The 22,584-nt window shown below is 42.7% G+C and overlaps 1 protein-coding gene across 1 annotated transcript in view; it reads left to right on the forward strand.

Annotated features, from left to right (window-relative positions):
- POU2AF2 (POU class 2 homeobox associating factor 2) overlaps window positions 1-20,590 on the forward strand; it is a 37,334-nt gene extending 16,744 nt beyond the window's left edge. Inside the window, exons 3-5 of the mRNA XM_054241542.2 lie at window positions 15,431-15,473; window positions 18,251-18,552; window positions 19,843-20,590. Of these exons, the coding sequence (XP_054097517.2) occupies window positions 15,431-15,473; window positions 18,251-18,552; window positions 19,843-20,244 (747 nt within the window). The 3' untranslated portion in view covers window positions 20,245-20,590. The remainder of the gene's footprint in view (window positions 1-15,430; window positions 15,474-18,250; window positions 18,553-19,842) is intronic.
- The last annotated feature ends 1,994 nt before the right edge of the window (window positions 20,591-22,584 follow it).

Consider the following 22,584-nt stretch of genomic DNA (forward strand, 5'->3'; position numbering starts at 1 on the left):
AGGTAGATAGGTACTGGATTACAGGGAGCTCTGGATAGCAGCCTCAAAAGTTTGATCCTCCTGTTCTCACTACTACTAATTATAATATAATGTAAATAAGTGAAAACATTAGAAAGGCCACTGGGTAACTTTTGTAGATTTGAAAACTTTATTCCTAGAAATGAATGAAACAACACAACAGTGGAAGTAGTAATTACCCACTTGAATGACATGCTGACTGAGCTCTGCCACTATCCTCCATTCTTACAGTCAAGATGGCTAGAGTTGAAACTCCAACCTGGTGCATTGAATTAAGTTAAAGATAATTTCAACTGCTCCCATTCTGTAGTCCTAAATATCCAAAAACCCAACCAGTCTTGGATAACAAACCTGTAATGAAACTTATCCATCACGAACTGCCATTTAAAAAAGAAAACAAAACAGCTTCAAATGACAAGAAGAAAGAAATAGAAGTCTGAATATTTTGAACAGGATTTGCCCCCAGTTTGCTGACCTAACAAGGGATATGACTTTCCGAAGCCTACATTTCCTGAATTTAAAAGAATCTTCAGAGTGGTGCCGAGGGAAGAGGGTCAGCATTCAGCGTTCTCTGTGTGTTCCCCCTGCTGGGTGCAGCTGTTTCTCCTCCTGACTCAGTAGATTTTCCCAGACCTCAGAACATGTTCCACCTACTGGCACCCCTACCTCCAACCTCCAAGGCCAAGCTGAACCCCTTCTGTATTCTGAGAAAGATAAATTCCCTTTTTTCTACTTCAACTAGAGTTTTGCAGTCTGAGCTAGCCCGGTATAGGGAATAGATAAATCACATCAAGCCCAAGAATGATTATGTAGCCTACGAAAGTTCCGATGCTAATATTAATATTGGGTCAAAGATGGGCATGAGGGTACCATTGAGTTGATGTTTAGGCCTGAGTCCCCTTCCCACCTGCTCATTTCTACCTGGGATAAATAATAACCATAACTATCACTTACCACTGGGCTCTGAACAGAAACTTTACAAACAATTTCATTTATCTATGTTAAAATATATTTCATTTATCAACACAAACACAACATCTTTCAGAGGGTGGCACCCGTATCTATTTTTCAGATGAGAAAAGTAAGAATCAGTTACAAAGTAGTGGGGCTTAGATTTGGAACTAGGTTGGTGGACCTCCAGGTCTTCACTTCACCTGCCCTGTTGCCCTCTTACATTATGATTCCAGCCCAAGGATGGGTGAGCTTTGGAGTGGTCACTCTGCTTCGGGCCCTCCTGCTCCGCTCTCATGTCACCCTGCAGATTTCACGTGTGATGTGTGGCCACAATTATGACTTTTTCTCCCTCTCAGGACCACATTTGTCTCCCCACTCGTCTCTGCAGTGTGTCTCTAGACTGTTCAAAAGATGATGCCAAACCCAGCCCGAACCAGCACCAGGACCCTTTTACCCTGTGATACTCAGACATCTTAGAAAACAGTAGATCAAGAAGTTTTCAATTTTCTTGTAGAATTTACCTCCAGTTCTGTTCCAGAACCTGCTTTCTGTCCCAGAAATAGCTGCACCCAGCGGGGGAAAATACTTGGAGAACACTGAATATAGTCCCTCTGGGTCATTCCCCACCACTCCTAGACCCCCTGGCCTCATGGGGTCTCCATGGCACCTGGCCCCCTCTGTATAAGAGGAAGTCACTTCCTGAATCAGAGTCAGAGTGTGCCAAACTGACCTCACAGAAGCCTCTTTTCTATTCTCCAGAGACCTCTGGGGCCTCCTCATGCAACCCATTTCTCTCTGAGCTTCTCTTCTTACGTGAAACTTACTCCCCTAGCATGTCTTTGGATTTCTTTTCTGAATATTGCCAAGTTATTTGAGAGGCTGGTAACCATGGCTCCCTCATAGGACTGGATGCAGGATGCCACTTCCTCCACTTTAGAAGACAGAGACCCTATCAGCCCCCTTTTGAGGGCTGGAAGACATTCCTGAGACCAGTGAAACACAGAGTTTACCAGCTCAGTTGACCTGCTACCTCTGTTGACCCACCCCTTCAATGCTCTCCTAATCCCCCAGGGGTCTGGAATTCTCTCATAGTTGTACACACTGCGGAACCTTACATATATTCTCAATAAATATAATAGCTAATAAGGAAAGGAGAGAATAATTTCCTTATGGCTTTACCTTCTTATGAAAATATGAGAAAAGATGGGGAGAGGAAGACCGTCAATGCTCTCGTTTTCTAGATACTAAGCCGATATTTAGTATTGCATGCCAGAAACAGACAGAACCCTTAACTAACATAGAAATCTAATACTGTGCTACTTCTCTTTGGCATTCTAATGATGGTGCTAAGCAACAAGAAAAGGCCAAAAAAAGAAGTCGAATAAAGTCAGAGCAAACACTGGCACACGAGCCTCAACATTAAGGAGCTGGTCGTATATAAATCCAAGGAAGAAACAGCCTCTGCAGCCATCAGCATACTGTCACATCTGAGAACATAACACATGGATGGTATACTGAATCTGTGGTTAGAAAAGGGTAAGGCTTGGACCGAGGCATCCTGAGCACTGCAGGCATGAGTGCAAAACAGTTGGCACCACTGCAATTACAGGAAATACTCACGCTCTTCTCTGATTTCTTAAAATTTACCACAGAAATCATTTTTCACCTCTTCAACTCATAACCTGAACCTACACTACAAGGTGTTTTGATTTTAGTAAGATTGTCATGTTTGCCTGGGCACAACGAATGGGCGTCAGGTGCCCCAGTTTGTGCTTTCTTACTTTGTTATTGCTTTTTCTTTTTCTTTTTTTTTTTTTTTAGATGGAGTCTCGCTCTGTTACCCAGGCTGGAGTGCAGTGGCACAGTCTCAGCTCACTGCAAACTCCGTCTCCTGAGTGCAAGCAATTCTTCTGTCTCAGGCTCCCAAGTAGCTGAGACTACAGGCACACACCATCACGTCCAGCTAATTTTTCTGTATTTTTAGTAGAGATAGGGTTTCGCCATATTGGTCAAGCTGGTCTTGAACTCCTGACCTCAGATGATTCACCAGCCTCAGCCTCCCAAAGGGCTGAGCTTACAGGCATGAGCCACCGCACCCAGCCTGCTTTTTTTCCTTATCTTCTCTTAGCTTTTTATTTCTTTCCTTATTCATTTTTCTTAAATTTTTAGAAATATCTGTTGTTCTCTTTGTGTTTGACTGCTGAAGCTCTTAAGAAACCTGCAACTTTTCTTTAATAAATATATCTTATTTACCCTTGCTACTTTTTCATGAAGGCCTGCAGAAGAATCCATTTCTCATTTGAAATTCGGCAAGGTTATTGATAAAGGGAATCAGTGTTCACCCTGGGAACGTCTCCCTGTACTTTCTGCTCAGTGTCCTAGCATGGTGCTTTGCATATTGCTTGTTAACATGGCCAGCTAACCCCTTCCACTAGCCTACAAAGAATTAAAGAAGAAAAAAAAACAAGAAAACATTTTCTGAGCAGGCAGTGCCTAGTAAACTCAACACCAATGTTTGAATACAGAGGTATACACTATATTCTTGACATTCATTTGAATGAATGCTTTACTAAGGTTTTCTAAATGGTCCATTGTCTGACTTTAATTACCCCACTGTCCTGCCCTGTTTAGAGATCTGAACCACATTCCCAGTGCTTTCCGTGTTCCACACCCAACCACCTGCACCTTCACAATCACAGAAATTTTAAAAATAATAATAAAGGCAAACCTTTTGCAAGCAACTTATTTTTTCAGCTGCTCTATTGGTTTTGCAGGTTTTTTTTTAATGTCATAAAATTTAAAATAATTCCTGGTGGTGAATTCTTTCATGCAGCTTGCAAAAATAATCAGGTTTTGCAGTGGGACAGCCGTGGCAAGTCCATCTGGCAGAACTGAAGTTCTGCAGATTCTGTCCTGACCGAAGTGCATCTCAGTGACTCCTGTTGTTCTAACTTTGCTACAAAAATACAAATAGCATTCCAAAGGCATGCTAAGATCCAGGGGTGAAAAATGTGTTTCACTTTGTAACTTAGGCAACAGAAATCACTGTCTCACAGAGACAGCCTGGACATCATTTTGTGCCAAGCAGGAGAGTTCTAACAGTAAAATTTTAAGAAACTCTCTGAAAATGGGGATTCTGCAGCCATCTGAGCTTTCTAAATGACATGAAATAGTTTATATCCCAGCAGTTGAAGACACTTGACATCACAGTTTTAAAAAGGTTTGAGATACGACCTAAAGTCTACTTATTAATTTTTCTTAAATAGTTGCTTTAATTATGAAAGGAATTCAGTGTAAAATTTCAGACAGAACAAGAGTGAAAGTGAAAAGCAGAAGCTCACTAAAGTCTTCCCTGCCCCCAGTTCTCTTGTTCTACATCTCAGAAGCCACCCCAGTGAGTTTTATGTAAATTCTTCCGGAAAATTTGCTATGACATTTTGTTAAACGGAAAGTAAGTTGTTGACCAGCAAGTTAATGAATATCAAAATTTATTAGATAATTACATGCAGTATTCTAAAAATGCATAAATTAATGTTTTGGTGGCAAAATCCCTTCCAGAGAGAGAATAAACATGCCTTTTAGTCTTCATTTTACCCCTGTACATTTGAAAGTCTTCAGCAAATCACTTAATCTTTTTAAGTCAAGAACATAGTCCTTACCATCACCTGAGGCTGGTGATAATGGAGGCAGGGTGCACAAAACCAGACGAACTCTTTCTTTGTGAGATATAACTCCCATAACCTAGGCTTTGTAGACACAGGTAAATGCTTTTGAGGATATATGTTTCGATATTCACTCCAGTCAGAAGTTACTCTCGGCCTTAGGGTTGGGCCTATACCATATCCCATTAAATTAAGTCATATAAAAAGTAGGGTTTTTTCTTTGCAAGTAGGTCAGTATGAGGAAGACCTGCCAGTCCCTCCTCATACAGGTATCAGCAGGAAGATTGGTGAGAACAAAGAAAAGAGGAAGCGAGCCCTGGACTTTATACAGCATCCAGGACAGGTGGCCAACAGCACCTATGGGAGAGTACCAGCCCTTGTTGATAATCCTTTAAAAGGACGCCAAATAGAGATGAATAGAAATGACACCTGCTGGCCTTCCGAAATCCCAGCCCTCCTGAGAGCCATCAGACCTTCATCACTGGGCTCCTTTCACCTATAATAGCCCATACTCTCACCCCATCAGTCATTTCCAACCTGTCATTTTTGCACCAGGTTAAATTTCCTCGGGCATCATTTTTACCATGTCTACACTGCTAAGAACGTTCGGGGCCAGGTATGGTGTCTCATGCCTATAATTCCAGCACTTTGGGAGGCCGAGGTTGGTGGATCACCTGAGGTCAGGAGTTCAAGACCAGCCTGGCCAACATGGTGAAACCCCATCTCTACTAAAAATACAAAAATTAGCTGGACGTGGTGGAGGCAGCCTGTAAGTCCAGCTACTCCGGAGGCTGAGACAGGAGAATCACTTGAATCTGGGAGGCAGAAGTTACAGTGAGCCAGGTTTGTGACACTGCATTCCAGCCTGGGAAAGAAAGGAAGAAAGAGAGAAAGAAGAAAGAAAGAAAGAGAAGAAAGAACAAAAGAAAGAAGAGAAAGAGAAAGAAAAAGAAAGGAAGGAAGGGAGAGAGGGAGAAAGAAGGAAGGAAGGAAAGAAAAAGAAAGAGAAAGAAGAAAGAAAGAAAAAGAAAAAGGAAGGAAGGAAGGAAAGAAGGAAGGAAGGGAAAAGAAAAGAAAAGAGAGAGAGAGAAAGAAAGTTAGTTCTGAAGGATTATTGCCTAGTACCAAAGTCTAAGTTCCTTAGGGTGGCTCAAACAAGCTCTTTTTATATCTTTTCTTTTTTTTTTCTGAGACAAGATCTCATTCTATTATCCAGGCTGGAGTGCAGTAGCATGAATTTGGCTCACTGCAGCCTTGACCTTCTGGACTTGGGAGATCCTCCTGCCTCAGCCTCCTGAGTAGCTGGGCTCTACAGGCATGTGCCACCATGCTGTTATGTGTGTGTGTGTGTGTGTGTGTGTGCACGCGCGCGCGCACGCGCGCGCGCATGTGCATGCGTGTGTGTGTCTATGAAGATGGGAGTCTCTCTATGTTGCCCAGGCTCATCTCAAAGAGGTTGCAGTGAGACAAGATTGTGCCATTACACCCCAGACTGGGCAACAAGAGCAAAACTATCTCAAAAACAAACAAACAAAAAAAGACCTTTATAACCTGGCTTCTGCATGCTTCTCCAGATTCTCTTCAGCTTTCTTGTCCTCACATTTCCTGCCCACATTTCCAGATATGTGACATGCTGTCCCTCACATTTGAGACTTTGTTATTCTCTCCAGTAACAGTTCTCCTCAAACAATTTCCTTTCACCTAGCCTTCAAAACCAGACTCAGATATCACCTATGTTTTGATGTGCTAAATCACATTCCCTCAAAACATTAAGTCACCCCCCGCCAGCCTTCATCCCTGCTCCCACCCCCATACCTGCACTAAATCAGGCTAATTGACAATTCAGGCTACGTCACTTGGCAGCTTTGGAATCTTGGACAAGTCCTTCAGAAAAGTGTATTAGTTTTCCAACCAATAAGCTAGGGATTGTAACTTGCAACAATCTATCTCATTGGTTCATGGTGGTAATCTAATGAAATAATGCATGGAAATCATCTCACACTCTGCAGAGTACATAAAGTACCTAGATATTAGTCATCGCTAAAAATGGTCGCATAGACACACTAGCATGTGTAAGGTGCCTGGTACAGAGTCTGGCAGGAAGTAGGCACCAGGAAATGCTAGTCTTCTCAACCTCAACCCTTATTTCTATTATTGCACTAATTACACATATAGGTATGCAGCTGTTTTTGCTATGAAACTGTGTGCTCTCAAGAATAGGATCTATGTCTTACGCCTCTTTGTATTTCTGGAAACTACCACAGTCCTGGTGCAGAGTAGGCACAGAATACATTTTAATAGAATGAATGAAATGAAACTTCTGCTCCAGGCAAGGCAATTTGCTTATTATTTCCTGAAGAAGAGCTGTATTTTCCCACCTTGTGTTTGATTCACAAAATTCCTCCTTCCCGGGAGCTTCCTTTCTCCTCTCTGCCTTCAGCACCCAACTCAAATCCTCCACACATTGACTTCCTTCTTTTCTGATGCATAGTAGATGCTTATAACTGTAGTTTATATTCACTGTAGAGTGTTTATCTTATTTGTGATTAAGTGTATAAGTGGCCTATAAGTCAAAACCTGCTTCAAACTTCACAAAAGTAACAAGGTTTATAATAATATGTTTGGGATAATGTAGCCAACACACGAGATTTCACAGGAACCAAAATGCTCCTGGTTCTACTATATACGTTACCTATTAACTAAGGCGTTTAATTCTCTATACCCATTTTTTTCCCTGGGGAGAAGAAGATGTTCCAACCTAACGTCTTTAAACCTGGCTCCTGCATCTTCCTCCAGCTTCTCTTCAGCGTTTTTGTCTACACATTTCACACTAATGCTAGTATCCATTTAAAGGCTGTGTTAACATCTAGCATTACTTTTCCTTTAATTTCAAAGTTGGAGGAAAATCATATGACCTATGGTGGACCTAAATGTAGACATTAGAATCTGGTGTCTGAATGTCTAATATCATCAACTCCACCTGCCTCACAGTCACAGAAATGGTGACAACGAAAACTTAAACCCATAAAATACTATGAACGCCTCAAAGAGCGATATCGCCTATTCACAAGTGGCTGTGATCATTATTACTTAAGCATTAGTAGCAATATCTTCAATTTTGAAGAGACGTTTTCTAAACTAAATTTTATCTCTTAATTTGAATTAGGAAACAAAATTATACAGCAGTATGAAACACGTCATGCTAGTCAGAGATCATTTCCGTAGAACATTTCAATATGTCCTTCAACTAGGTTGGCAACTAAAATTGTTATTATAGGATCATAAAATGACTATAAATGTACTCAAGGGAGCCTCCTAATCTTATCACTTTACTACCTTGGTGACCTATTAGTTCAAATTAACTCATTTTCATGGAGGGGTTTTGGGGGCAGCTGTGAGGCTGCCGTGTTAGCTGCAGGAAGTTGCCGGCTGGCAAATTTCATTCAAATATAAACCTCTAAATTTGGCTAGCTGGCATCGCAGGATCCTGTTGTTTGCAGTATGCAAAATAAAAATTATATACCATCTCACTTGGTCAAAAGTTATGGGCTCTTCAATATTAATTTCAATACTATTTCTGGAGGATTTGCAGGATAAGAGGCAACTGTGTGAATACAATATACTGAACCAAGAAAGAAATGTAAGATTTCCCTTCACATAGGAAATGACATTGAGTGTGCATGCTGAAGGACCTTGGTTTAGGCCATTGTCTCCGACCCGTGAAATCTGGAAATGGGATGGAGAAGCAAGTGGCAGCTCTGACATCTTCCCAGTGGCGTCCTTCCCAGCCCCATGGAGGCCCTTTAGGAGTCGTCTAGGGTCTGTGATATGAACTGTAGAGGTCCATTGTCACTGACTTTTGTGTTTATCTATCAAAATATTTCCCAGGTCACCACAGAACGGGCAGCACTAATTATAGCTACAAACTGACTAGTCTGGTGAGAAGGTTTTACATCATGATTGTGGTGGGAGGTCACAAGCGCTCATCAAATTTTGCCAAAATTCATCAAATCGTACCCTTAAATTTTGTGAATTTTATTATATGTAAATTATATCTCAATAAAGCTGACCCCCAAAAGTAGAATGTCACTCAAAGGATTAAGGATATGTGTGCGTCTATGTGTGTGTGTGTGTGTGTGTGTGAGAGAGAGAGAGAGAGAGAGAGAGAGAGAGAGAGAGAGAGACAGGAAAGTAAAGTATCCCACCCAATCCTCTTTGTGAGCTTTTACATAATTATATGACACTCTGGATGTTCCTAAATCTCCATTATACTAAATTTTTTTAAATGAGGATGCTTTTCAATTTTTAATTGCTGAGTTATTAAAAAGCTTGCAAAGCAGACTGTTGTGGTGGTTAAGAAATGGGCTCTGATATCAGAAAGGCCCGTGTCTAATTCCATCCACTATCACCACCACCACAACCAATCCTCTCCTAGAAGGGAAATTAGGTTATTCTCTCTATGCTTTAGTTCCCTCATTGGCAAGATGAGAATAATATTACTTATCTTCTGGGTTGGTCGCAAGAGTTAAATGAGATGCTACATATAATACAGTTGGCCAAAGTAATGCCTACCAATGTGTTTATGAAATTACTATAAGCAAGTGCTTATAAATTACTTCTGTTATAATTTAAATCTCTGCTAGAAAATGTTGGAAGTCATGGAAAAATAAAAGCTTTTGTGCTATGTTAAAACCAGGAAGGTATCTACATCTAGACTCAATATTTACAGATTTAATTATGATATGGGAGTGAGAAGAGCTCTCCCACAGCAGAACTGGATCTTGCAAATACAAAGTTTAGTGAGTTGTTGATAAATCTCCAAAGCTAGGGGTAGGGGCAGGAGTTAGCATGGGATAGTGAAAAAGGGTTTGAGAAGAAAGAAAAGCATGGAATGATGAATAGGTGATCATGCCGAAAAGGCAGGTTTCCTGAAGACAGGTGTCCAATTGACTTTACATGGTTCTTGACCTGCTGCCAAGGTTGGAAAGCTGAACCTTGGACTCCAGGATGAATCTGGGGAACCTGGAAGGCAACTGGCTTCCCATAGATATAAACACAAATCTTCTGGAGGAAAGCAGCCTCAATTCAGGACCCCAAATCTTCACAGATTAAGGTCAACAAAATGTGAGTTTCCAACAAAGATCACCCATGCATAAGAAAACAAACCACTATGAACGAGTCTGCATAACAGATGATAAATTTAAATTCCTGGAACTTTCATATATTAGAATTACTGAATACAAAATATGTAATACTTAATACATAATGAGCACTCAACAAGAGGCTATCAAAAATTACCAAATAGATTGAAAAATCAAATGGAATTTATAGAAATATAAAAATTCAATGTGTGAGTTAAACAACAAATTAACTACAGTTGAAAAAAGAATTAGGGAACTAAAAACACATCTGAAGAAACCTATGCCAATCTCTACCAAAACATAGAACAAAGAATTATGGGTTGGGCATGGTGGCTCACGCCTGTAATCCCAGCACTTTGGGAGGCCAGGGCAGGTGGATCACAAGGTCAAGAGATCAAGACCATCCTGGTCAATATGGTGAAACCCTGTCTCTAGTAAAAATACAAAAAAATAGCTGGGCACGGTGGCGCATGCCTGTAATCCCAGCTTCTCAGGAGGCTGAGGCAGGAGAATTGCCTGAGCCCAGGAGGCAGAGGTTGCGGTGAGCCGAGATCGCACCATTGAACTCCAGCCTGGGTAGCAAGAGAGAAACTCCGTCTCAAAAAAAAAAAAAAGGAATTATGGACACAGAGAAAATAGAGGTTAAGGAATTTTAAGAATAATACTAAAAGGTCTAACGTATCTCTAAACAGAGTCCCAGGAGCGCAGAACAGTCATAATAAAGACAAGACAATATTTGAAGAGATGATGGGTGCCATTTTTTTCAGAATTTATGGAAGACATGAATCCCTAGATACATGAAGCCTATCCTACATCAAGCAAGAGAAATAAAAAGGAATCTACCTCTAGATAAAATGAGGTGAACTTGAAGAACCTCAAAGACCAACGGAGTATTTTGGAAACAGTCAGAAATAAAGAAAAGATTGTCACAAAGAACAACTGTGACACCAAAGCAGACACCTCAACAGCAGTCGTGGAAGCCAAAAGACAGTGAAATGATGTCTTCAAAGTGCTGAGAAAGAAAACCATAAAATTAAAATGGTAAATCCGAAAACAGCAGCTTTCAAGTACAAGGTCAAAAGAAATATTTTCAGATAAACAGAAACTGAAACATTTTTTTATCAACACCACTGACACTTAAGGAATATTCCAAAAATTACTTCAGAAGAAGGAAATGAACCTAGAAAGAAAGTTTGGGGAAAAAAGTAACCAAAGAAAATGGTAGACATTTGAATCTTAATTCAAATTAGTAAATCTAATACAGAATTACTTAATTAAATGATGATATGCATGTGTAATTTCTGACATCTTATTAACAAGAAACAAGCTGAAGAAAAGAGACTAGCACACACATAAATTAGAAGATGAACAATTCTTATCCATCAATTGTAGGTTTAATATATTGTTTGTAGCTTTTGTTAAATATGCGTGATAAAATCGTAAGGATAATCATAAAGAATGAAAATAGAAGCATGCCATTTCCATAGCAGGTAGAGGACAAAACCATATAGGAGGCAAAAGTACAAAAAGCTTCATCAAATAATAAATAAAATCAACCAGACTTTTAACTGAAATCTTTGCAGAGTCTTCAGGTATAAAAATTAGGCTGGGGAGGAGACGGTACTGTCAGTTCCACAGTAATAATTAAGCCTGAGCAGAAGATGGAGGAGGCATCGTACAAGATGCTGAAGACTGCTGGCAGTGGAGGGAAAGACAGAAAAACTTTTAAAGCAGAGATGTCAACAGGTGAAGGGGCTGTGTCAGCCACAATGTCATAGACTGGGCTCTCTCCCTGCCTGGGGCAGAGGCAGGAGGCAGAGCCACTACAGCTGATGAGTAAATGGCTAACATGCTGAGGGAAATAGGGCACTGATGCTGATGCTCATCAGATTGGGTGGGTGTGCTGTGTCTCACAGGGGCCTTGATCCCAACCCCAGCCTTGGCCAGAGCAGTTTAAGGAAAGCAGGCAGGAAGAAAAGTGGGAGAACAATGGGACCTCTCCCTAGGCAGCACCCAGGACAGCTACCATCCCCTGCCACATCCTACATACCCTGGAAAGAGGCTGAGGCTGAAGCTACAAGGCATATGCATTGGTAAGGAAAGACCCAGCCACACCACAGAGCTAAAAACGGGAGAGTAACACTGATAACATGGGCACCTCCAACATGAGACCATGTGGCCAAACACAAGTGCTTCTGAGGTTTAATCACTGCCCCTTTCCTTCTCGTAGAAAGAGACCATTACATGCCCAAGAGTTCCCTTCTGCCACTTAAAAGTATTAAAGTATTAAACAGGAAAACTCATAAATCAAAACATTTGGAGAAATATACCACAGATTTTAAGGAACAAAAAAATGTGTAATGGTAATAATAGCTAATGCATGTATGCTGTTTACTCTGTGGCGGACACTATTCTAAGTGTTTGATATAACGATCTCATTTAATCTTCATGTGCCCAAGATCCCACAGCGACTAAGAGGTAGGGCTGGGATTCAAACGTAGTCGCTCTGGTTCCAGAGGTTTAACTCCTAATTATCATGCTGCTTCTGAGTTGTTGGAGGATATTTTGCCTGGAGAAGATCGAATTCAAGGTTGATGCTATAGATTGTGATTGCACGTTTGCATTCCCCTAAAATTCAAATGTTGAGGTGCTAATCCCCAGTGTGATGGCATTTGGAGGAGGGGCCTTTGGGAGGTAATTAGATCTTGCAGATGGAGCTCTCTCTAATGGGATTGGTGTCCTTATAAGAAGGGACACCAGAGATCTCTCTCTCTCTCTCTCTCTCTCTCTCTCTCTCCCCCCTTCTCCCCACCTTGTGTGTGTGTGTGTGTGTGTGTGTGTGTGTGTGTGTGTGTGTCAAGACACAGTGAGAAGCCAGCTCTCTGCAAACCAGAGGGTCTTCACCAAGAACCACACCATGATCTCAGACTTCAAGTCTCCTGAACTGTGAGAAATAAATTTTTGTTGTTTAAGCCACCAAGTCTATGGTATTTGTCATAGGCTTGTCTTCAAATATTTGAAGGGCTGTGTATGCAAGAAGGGTTAAACTTATTCTATAAGGACCAAAGGGATTAGAACGAGGAAAGTGATTCTTTTCAGTCAACTTTGTAATTGGTAGAGGTTCCTAAGGACGAAATGGGTTTCCTCAGAGGCTAGGCTCTCTGTCACTGGATATTAGATGCACTTGATGTTAGTAATATGGAGAGAATTTAAGCGTTGAATGAGACCATATAAAATTTCTTCCAGCTCTTGAGAGTCTCTAGAACTGTGCGAGTCACTGCAAAAGACCTCAGATTCAATGAACTTGATGTTGAGGATTCTTAACTTCCATACAAGCTACATCCTCTCCACTTAACTCTGCTCCAGAGTATCTTGGAGCCATGTTTTGCATTTGTGTATGTTAGGACTCTACATGTCTAGATACTCTTCCTTCAGAGGTCAGCTTAGGCATTGCATCCTGCAAGTTGTGTCCCCCACCCCATCCCTAACACCTGCGTACGTGCCTGCATCACCCCATCTTTCCCTGATCCTGCCACTTTTCATACTACATAAAATAATTCTGTTTTGTCATCGGTCACCCCTGTGTTGGTTTCCTAGGGCTGCAGTAACAAGTTACCACAAATGAGATTATTTAAAGCAACAGAAATGTGTCATCTCACAGTTCTAGAGGCTGGAAGTCTGAAGTCAAGCTGTCAGCAGGACCATGCTCCCTCTGGAGTCTCTGGGGAGAATCCTTCCTTGCATCTTCTGGCAATTGTGGCCGGCAATCCTCAGTGTTCCTCAGCTTGAAGTTTTATCACTTAAACTGCTGCCTTTGTCTTCACATGACCTTGTCCTGTCTGGATCTGAGCCTTTCTGCATCCTTCTTCACTTCCTATAAGGACATTGGTCACATGAGATTTAGGACCCACCCTAATTTAGTATGACCTCGTCTTAATTTAAGTAGTTACATCTGTAACAGTCCTATTAGTAAATACCATTACATTCACAGGTACCAGGAATTAAGGTATCAATACACCTTTTGGTGGCTTATGTCTGAAATCCCAGCACTTTGGGAGGCCAAAGTGGGTAGATCACCTGAGGTGAGGAGTTTGAGACCAGCCTACCCAACATGTTGAAACCCATCTCTACTAAAAATGCAAAAATTAGCTGCGTGTGGTGGAAGGAGCCTGTAATTCCAGCTACTCAGGAGATTAAGGCAGGAGAATCGCTTGAACCCATGAAGCAGAGGTTGCAGTGAGCTGAGATCATGCCACTGCACTCCAGCCTGGGCAACAGAGTGAGTCTCCATCAAAAAAGAAAAAAGAAAGAAAGAAAGAATGAATGAATGAATCAACCAACCACATTCCCCAGCCTCCCCTGCTCTCTAGCCTCTAGCCTGTGGGTTCTTTGAAGATTGTGGCTTCATTCCACATATTTTTCTTACGTCTGTTATTAACTATACCCTGTTCTAGGCACTGAGGACACATCACTGTCAAGGTCCCTACAGTTGGTGGAGCTTCTTCCTCGATGTGGAGTCAGACAGTAAAAAGTGGCCCTTCAGTGCTGAAGCCAATACTAAGTGCATATAGGTGTGCACATACACGCATACAGGAGGCGCCCCTTAACCGTGGTTTCCCTTTCTGAGGTTTCAACTACTCATGGTTAACTGCAGTCTGAACATATTAAATGCAAAATTCCAGAAAGAAACAATTCCTAAATTCTTAAATGGCATGCCTCTCTGAGTGGCGTGATGAAATTTCATTCAGTCCCACTCTGTGCTGCCTGGGACCTGAATCCTACCTTTGTCCAGCCAATCCACACTGTCTACACCACCTGCCTGTTAGCGTCTCAGTAGCTGACTCAGTGATCGGATTACCTGTCACTGTACGGCCGTGCTTGTGTTCAAGTCACCCTTATTTTATTTCATAATGGCCCTAAAGCACAAAAGTAGTGATGCTGGCAATTTGGATATGCCAGAGAGAAGCCCGAAAGTACTTCCTTTAAAGGAAAAAGTAAAGGTTCCCAACTTAATAAGGAAAGAAAAAAATGTATGCAGAGGTCAGACATTGGTATGATAAGAAAAGATCTTTTGTCTGTGAAATTGGGAAGAAGGAAAAAAGAAATTTATGCTAGTTTTGCTGTTGTACCTTGAGCTGCAAAACTGTGGCCACAGTGCATGATAAATTCTTAGTTGAGATGGAAAAGGCATTGAGTTTGTGGGTGGAGGACATGAACAGAAACATGTTCTGGGACTGAGGACAATCAGGTGTGGTACTACCCTCAGTTTTAGTAACCCACTGGGGAGTCTTGGAGCATAACCCTCATGGGTAAGGGGAGGCTACTGTATATGCATATATATATAGTCACAATATATATTTGATGGGGACATGTTAACTGGAACAGTAGAAAATGAAAGATAAATTATTCCATTTCACGCAGCCAGTGTTTTCTGGGATGTATATCAAAATTTAAAAGTGTGATTTCTCTTTGACCCTTGTAAAACTTGGTTCTATGGTACTTTAATTCCTATCCTCAGTTGACCTGAGGGTCAACCCAACTTTCCAAGTAATATTTCTGAGTATCATAAAACCAAGCTTATAAGGTGTATTCCTAACTTTTATTAAATTCAAACTTACAACTAAAGAAAACACGTGAATTCTGTTTACCTTCCAGGGCAGCGTCAGTTCCTCTCAGTCTCCATTTGTGCAGATGCCAGGTGAGTACTTTAATTCAATAAGCAATTATCCCCTTCGGAATTTAAATCAAGCTGCTGGGCTTTCGTGCTTTTGTAATGACCGTACACCACTTGCAGAATTCTGCTCCTTTAAAAAGGTTATATCTAAAATACAAAGTCAGCGAAGAATAGAACTCACTCAGTCATTTCCGAATTTAAAATTCATTTTGTCTTGAAAGCAGCCTTTGATTCCAAGCATTTTGTCCAAAGGCAATAGAAATTATGCCCTTGATACAGTTTTAAAATGTCTAAAGTTCTGAGACTGTGATCTGATAGATGAGGCATCTGCTTCCAAACAGAAAGAGGAAAGCAGCCTGAGAGCAGGGCAAGGGGGATGCGGGGGGCTGGGTGCTCTCCATAGTCATAGTCAGGCACTTGTTCAGCATTTTGAATTCATTTCAATGCCTATGTCTCACTAAATACTCCTGTGGGGATGTAAAAGGGGATTCCTAATAATAGTGTTGGACATTCTCATATAAACACACACACAGGCAAAGACAACCTTATCTAGTCTAACTTAGAAGTGGTACAGTTCCTAATGGTTTTATCACCTTCAGAGCTGGGTAAAGGAAAGAAATAAGAGCAATAGAGGATTCCAAATATTTAAATGTCTGTATGTTGTTTCCCAATCATATATACTGTCATTGAAATTTGGTTGCATCTCCTGTCTTCTACAGAAAAAAATATTCTGTAGCTTTCTTTATCTAAAAATTATTCTTTCTCTTTGTATGGAGAAAATACATGCTAAGGGCCAGGAGTGTGGCTCAGGCCTATAATCCTAGCACTTTTGAAGGCCGAGAAGTGTCAATCGCCTGAGGGCAGGAGTTCAAGATCAGCCTGGCCAACAGGGCAAAACCCGTCTCTATTAAAAACACAAATATTAGCCGGGCATGGTGGCGGGTGCCTGTAGTCCCAGCTACTTGGGAGGTTGAGACAGGAGAATCACTTGACCTTGGGAGGCGGAAGTTGCAGTGAGCCAAGATCGTGTCATTGCACTTCAGCCCGGGTGACACAGCAAGACTTGGTCAAAAGACAGAAAGGAATGAGAGAAGGAAAGAAGGAAGGAAGAAAGGAAGAAAGGAAGGAAGGAAGGAAGGAAGGAAGGAAGGAAGGAAGGAAGGAAGGAAGGAAGGCAGGCAGAAAGCAAGGAAGGAAAGAGCGAGCATGCTAAGACAGCAGAGGTTTTTTTCCTTCGTGGTTTTGATTTGGAAATTGGGAGTACAGACGTGAGAGCCTGGAAACCTTATTTCCATAATCTCAACCATAACCACTCTCATAAATATAAATTCATTGTATGAAACAGAACCTTATTTCTTTATATTAAGGTTCAGTTGCACTGATTTTTTTCCCAAGGAAGTATGCTTGTAATGAAAACCCTAACTGCAGCTTTCAAATGCATGAGCAGGTTAGAAGTTCTAGAATGTAAGTTGAAGGAGAAGTGAGTAAGATCGTGCTATAGGTTTTGATGAGGAATTTTGATTTCTTCTTCTGGGTGAGAAAATTCACATGCCATTCCTGAACACAATGTTACACTACTGGGTTTAAAGAAAATGTGTAAGGCCTGAGTTTCGCCAGCAGGGTGCTGGCAGGTTGACTGGCAAGACCATTGTGACTCAGGTGGAAGAGAAATGAGCATAATATAAAGTGCCCGGCCCTGTGGAATAGGCTGGAATTCTGTCTATAGAGTCAGAAGCTCAGAAGTGCTCTGCTGTGGTTGGCGGAAGGTAAGGAAGACAGGCACTTGCATCTTCTCCCCGGCTCAGCCTTGTTGTGACCCGTGACCTAAGGACATTGGTCTTGGCACTAGATCACACCCACAGCCAGCCAGAACAATTAAACCATCAGCTTTACAGACCTCAAGTCTACGCCCTCAGAGATGTTGTGAATGATCATGTGTTTTCTGCAACAACTGAGCTACGGGGTCAGAAAATGTTGAGCAAACACATCTTTTTCTTTGAAAACCATTTCACTGGGCTTGTCTTAAACGAGGCTCTTGTCAGTTTCAGCTGTCCCTCCCTCTCTCAGCCAAGCGAAACTTTCTGCACCAGGCATTGTCTTCCTAAACTTGCGGGGCCCTCGTGAGCTGAGTGAAGGATTCCATGAGGCCACAAGAGGGCAGCAAATAACATGAAACTCCTCAAAGCCTGAAAACCATGCATAAGCCTCTAACATTGGCTTCTGCGTAGCCATCTAACCCTAAAGCAAGTCATTTACTGATGTCTGCCGTGCGACCCAGTGTAAGGACAATATGCGAAGAATTAAAAGACAGAGTTCAGCCTGCCTCTGATTTGAGGTGCGGTTATACGTGTTTCCTTATCCAGAGACAGTGATCACAGGGCTCTTGTTAACAGTTGTATATGTAGGGAGAGGTAGCTGGGATGTTGCGGAAAAGATCCTTCCTTCCTTAAAATGTGAATGCCAAGAGATTCGTTTCCCTCTTCCCAGCACAGCGCCGGGCACATGGAAAGTACTCAGTAAATATGAGTCAACGAACAGACACTGCACTGTGTAAAATGAACTCATCCCTAAAGGCAGACTGAACTTTTAAAACATATTAGTTATTTGGGCTAATGCAGGAATATTTCGTGCTTTTCAAGATATTTGTCGATTTCCACGTTAGCGCTGGAGTCAGGCACGCGTTAGTCACATAGTTTTTCGCAGGCAGAGACTCAGCTGCCACGGAGGCCTTGACCGTGGAGAGGACCGTGGAAAGTTCCCGGGAGGAACTTTCTGCCCATGTGTTTTTCATTTGGCAACAGGTTCCCCGGTCACGTCAGGTTACTACGGCGTCAGAAGATCTTTCTTATCTGACTCAGACTTCCACAATAGTAAGCAGTTTTCAAATGACGTCTACACCTCCAGCGTGGGGAAGCCGTTTCCCGGTGAGTCCTCCGCAGGGCAGAGCCACGCGGCCCTCCTGGAGCCCTACTTCTCCCCGGAGCCCTACGGGGACTACCGGCCTCCGGCGCTGACGCCCAACGCGGGCTCCCTGTTCGGCAACTCGCCCCTGCCTCCACTCCTGCCGCCGCCCTTCCCCGGAGACCCCACTCACTTCGTATTTGTGAGTATGCAGGGACCTGACCTAGTGGGGGAGAGTAAAAGAAGGGCAGGGCTCACCATCTGGCCCAGCCCCTGTGCTTGGCATCCGGGTTGAAGCCAGGTCGGCCCCACCCTGGAGACCCCTGAGGCTGCTTTGCAGCTGCCTGGAGATGCCAGGACACCCTCCGAGGGAGCTTTGCTCAAGGATCCCTGTTAACCATGACAGGCAGGAGCGTCTGCGCAGGGCTTGGAACCGGGAGGACTGTACAGCAGGATTTATATCCATTTTGTTAATGCTCTACTGATATTAGCCTGATGTTCCCCCGCCCCGTTAGTGCCAGTCATCGTCATTCCAGCAGCCCATAAGAAAAGAGCACTGAAGCTGCACCCTAGACACGGCTAGGCAGTATGAGATGGATCGTAATCTCCCAAGGAGGATACACAGGGCTCCTCTTTCTTTCCAAGTCCCCTGCCTCCCCTTCCCTACATTTTTAGCCTAAAAAACCTAGTTCTCTCTCAATCCTTCCAAACAGGTGAGTTCATAAATATCTGAAGAATGCTAATACTCCTAGAGAATCGTAAAGGTTTCCACTATAAAAGAATGAATCTCTTAGGACAGAATTTTAGACAAAAAGGAGAGAATGAGAACTCACATTATTAAGTACCTACTCTATGCCAGGAAATGTGATGTGCCTTTGTTCATTCAGTACTTGCAACAACTCAGGATATATTTATGAATTCCCATTTTACAGATGAGCAAAGTCAGGCTCAGAGTCAGGAGGAGCCGTGAAGAACCCTAATCTTTCTAGTTCCAAACCTATGGGATTCCTATCTCTTTCCTCCGGCCTTACTGAGGGCAGAGTGGGTGCCTGAATCCACTCAAAAGCTCACTACGGAATTGAAGGCCTACTCCTTCAAGGAGTGGGCCAAGCGCTGACCTTCCCCACTGTGTAAAGGGCATTCTATGACCTGGACTAATGGGAGACTCAAAAAGAATGCAAGACAGAGTGCATTGTACACAGTAAAATTTTGCATAGATGTGCATTTTATTAGTCTCACATTTCACTCATTTTATGTTGTCTTCTGGGAAAAGGAGTCTCAATATCTATAGCGAATCTAATTGTAGAGTAGGAAGGAAGGAAAACTTTCACTGCTGGTATCAAATGCCAGAGGGGAGAGCAGCCTGGGAACCAGGCTTCAGGCAGCCGAGAGAGGGGACCAAGGCTGCCCCAAACCACAGTCCGGCAGCACACAGTGTATCATCAGAGTGTCACCTAGTGAATAATCCCAGTGGCCTTTCCATTCTCCTCAGAGGGACTCATGGGAGCAGACGGTGCCTGACAGTCTCAACCAGCCTGACCCTGTGTCCGCCGATGCCCTGCAGACCTTGCCACCCAGCACGAGTTGCCTCTCCCAGCTCGAGTCCGGGAGCACCGCCCAGCACAGGGGCCCCAGCTGGGGGACCTCCCTGGCTGGGGCTCAGTCCTATTCACTGCATGCTCTGGAAGATCTGCACCACACTCCAGGGTACCCCACCCCATCACCTTATCCCATCACCCCTTTCATGACAGTCTCAAATGACCTACCGCCCAAGGTGGGGCCACTCTCCCCAAATGAGGAAGCAGACACCTGTTCCCTCCATGACCCTTCCCCCTGGGCAAAAGAAGATGGGAGCATCACCTGGGGGTCATATGAATGTCGAAGAGCTTATTAAGGGGAGGACTTCTGGGTTTTTCTTTAACTTGAGGTGCATTCCCAAGACCGTTTGAGGTGTGTTGACTCATTCGGGACTGGATTTTCAGAATAAGCCACAATGCTGCCCTTTGTTAGTGGACGATGGCATTTATCTGCAATCCTCTCCACCACAGCCCCACTGAACTAAAACAGAATGCTAATTAAATGTACCACAGACCATATTCTAGTAAGATAACCTTACAGTGTGGTCTTTTGGGAGCTGTTGTAACCCATTACATTCTGAATCTTCTGTTATCTTTGACGTATCATTTTTGGCACTGATTTTTTTTCTTAAATTGCATTAAAAAGTTTATGCAGATGATAAAGATACTGATTTTCCTGTCAAATGTTTGTTAGTTATAAACGATGTGTATTCTTCAGTAAAAGACAATGGATAGGATATAATATAGATATGAGTACATAAAACAAAACTCATTTTATAGCATGTGACTTTTTTTTTTTTTTTTGAGACGGAGTTTCGCTCTTGTTACCCAGGCTGGAGTGCAATGGCGCGATCTCGGCTCACCGCAACCTCCGCCTCCTGGGTTCAGGCAATTCTCCTGCCTCAGCCTCCTGAGTAGCTGGGATTACAGGCATGTGCCACCATGCCCAGCTAATTTTTTGTATTTTTAGTAGAGACAGGGTTTCACAACGTTGACCGGGATGGTCTCGATCTCTTGACCTCGTGATCCACCCGCCTCGGCCTCCCAAAGTGCTGGGATTACAGGCTTGAGCCACCGCGCCCGGCCCCAGCATGTGACTTTAAAGAGTGAAGTGTTTTATATACATATATTTATGCCTTATTATAGTGACTTGTAAAAGCCCAGTAAAAAATATGGCACAAACTATAAATATGTTATTGTCCGTAAAATAGGACGAGATCAGGAGACTATGGCTTTGTAAAAAAACATAGTTTTGGCTCTATCCTAAAGCCCAGGATGTCCTCAAATTAGTAAAATCCAAAAAAGGCCCAACGTTTTGTTTGATCAATGAGAGCCTTAATTAAACCAGACACTGTCTCTCTGCTGGAATAAACCTACAGTTATTAGAATGAATGAGTAATATAGGCATTCTGTAATCAAATGGAAATTTATCTTTTATTTCCTTTTTTTTTTTTTTTTTTGAGACAGGTTCTAACTCTGTTACCTAGGCTGGAGTGTAGTGGTGCAATCATAGCTCACTGCAGCCTCAACCTCCTGGGCTCAAGCAATCCTCCTACCTCAGCCTCCCAAGTAGCTGGGACCCAGGTGTACGCCATCATGCTTAGCTAGTTATTTATTTTTTCCTTTTTTTTTTTTTTTAAGTTTTTGTACAGACAATATCTTACTATGTTGCCCAGGCTGGTCTCAAATTCTTGACCTCAATGAATCCAACCACTATGGCACACCAAAGTGTTAGGATTACAGGCATGAGCCACCCTGCCCAGCCAAATTCATAACTTTTAATGAAAATACAAAAAGTAGGACTAAGCTTTCAGCCAGAAACAGACCACAAAACACCAAGAAGCAAAAGGGCTTTGGAGAAGGACATATTACCATGTGGGAGCCAATAGCATGACCAACAGCACCTCCTATCTGGTGGCTTACTGGTTGGAAATGAACAGCTCTTACTATGTGTCGATGAAGATATTGACATCTGAAGCATGAATCTGTCCATGTTTATTGATGTGAGTTTCTTTGCTAATTAAGCTCCTAGTATAATTCCACTGTGGCCAAGTCCACCATATATGCCTGGTACACACAGGCTTTGCATATGTGTGAGTGGCGGCCCCCGGGTTGTACCTACACCCTTCCTCCTAGCTTCCTACCACCTGCCTTTCTGCCCTCTATTCTCACGTCTTTTCCACCCCTCTGGTCCCTCCTGATCCAATGCCATTTCTCTCCATCTTCTGGAGGCCAAGGCCTGCATTTTCCCCCAGTTGCCCAAAGCCTCAACACAATCTCCGTCACGCCCTCTGTGACAGTGTCCCATACTCTACCTCATCGAGGTAGAAACCCAGAAATTCCAATAAGTGGATTAATTCACACTTAGAAGCAAATAATTGACATTCATTTTTCTCCAGGCCTTCAGGATATTTTCTGGTTAAACAAACACACTTCTAGTTTGTGGAGTGCCAGCAGAAATGCTTGAGTAGTGATTGCTGGCATAAGCCACCTGCCCAGCCAAATTCATACCTTGTAAAGAACATACAGAAAGTAGGACTAAGCTTTCAGCCAGAAACAGACCACAAAACACCAGGAAGCAAAAGGACTTTGGAGAAGGACATATTGCTATGTGTGCGCCGATAGCATGACAAACAGCACCTCCTATCTGGTGGCTT

Source organism: Callithrix jacchus, chromosome 10, assembly GCF_049354715.1.
Source record: "Callithrix jacchus isolate 240 chromosome 10, calJac240_pri, whole genome shotgun sequence".
NCBI classification, from domain to species: domain Eukaryota; kingdom Metazoa; phylum Chordata; class Mammalia; order Primates; family Cebidae; genus Callithrix; species Callithrix jacchus.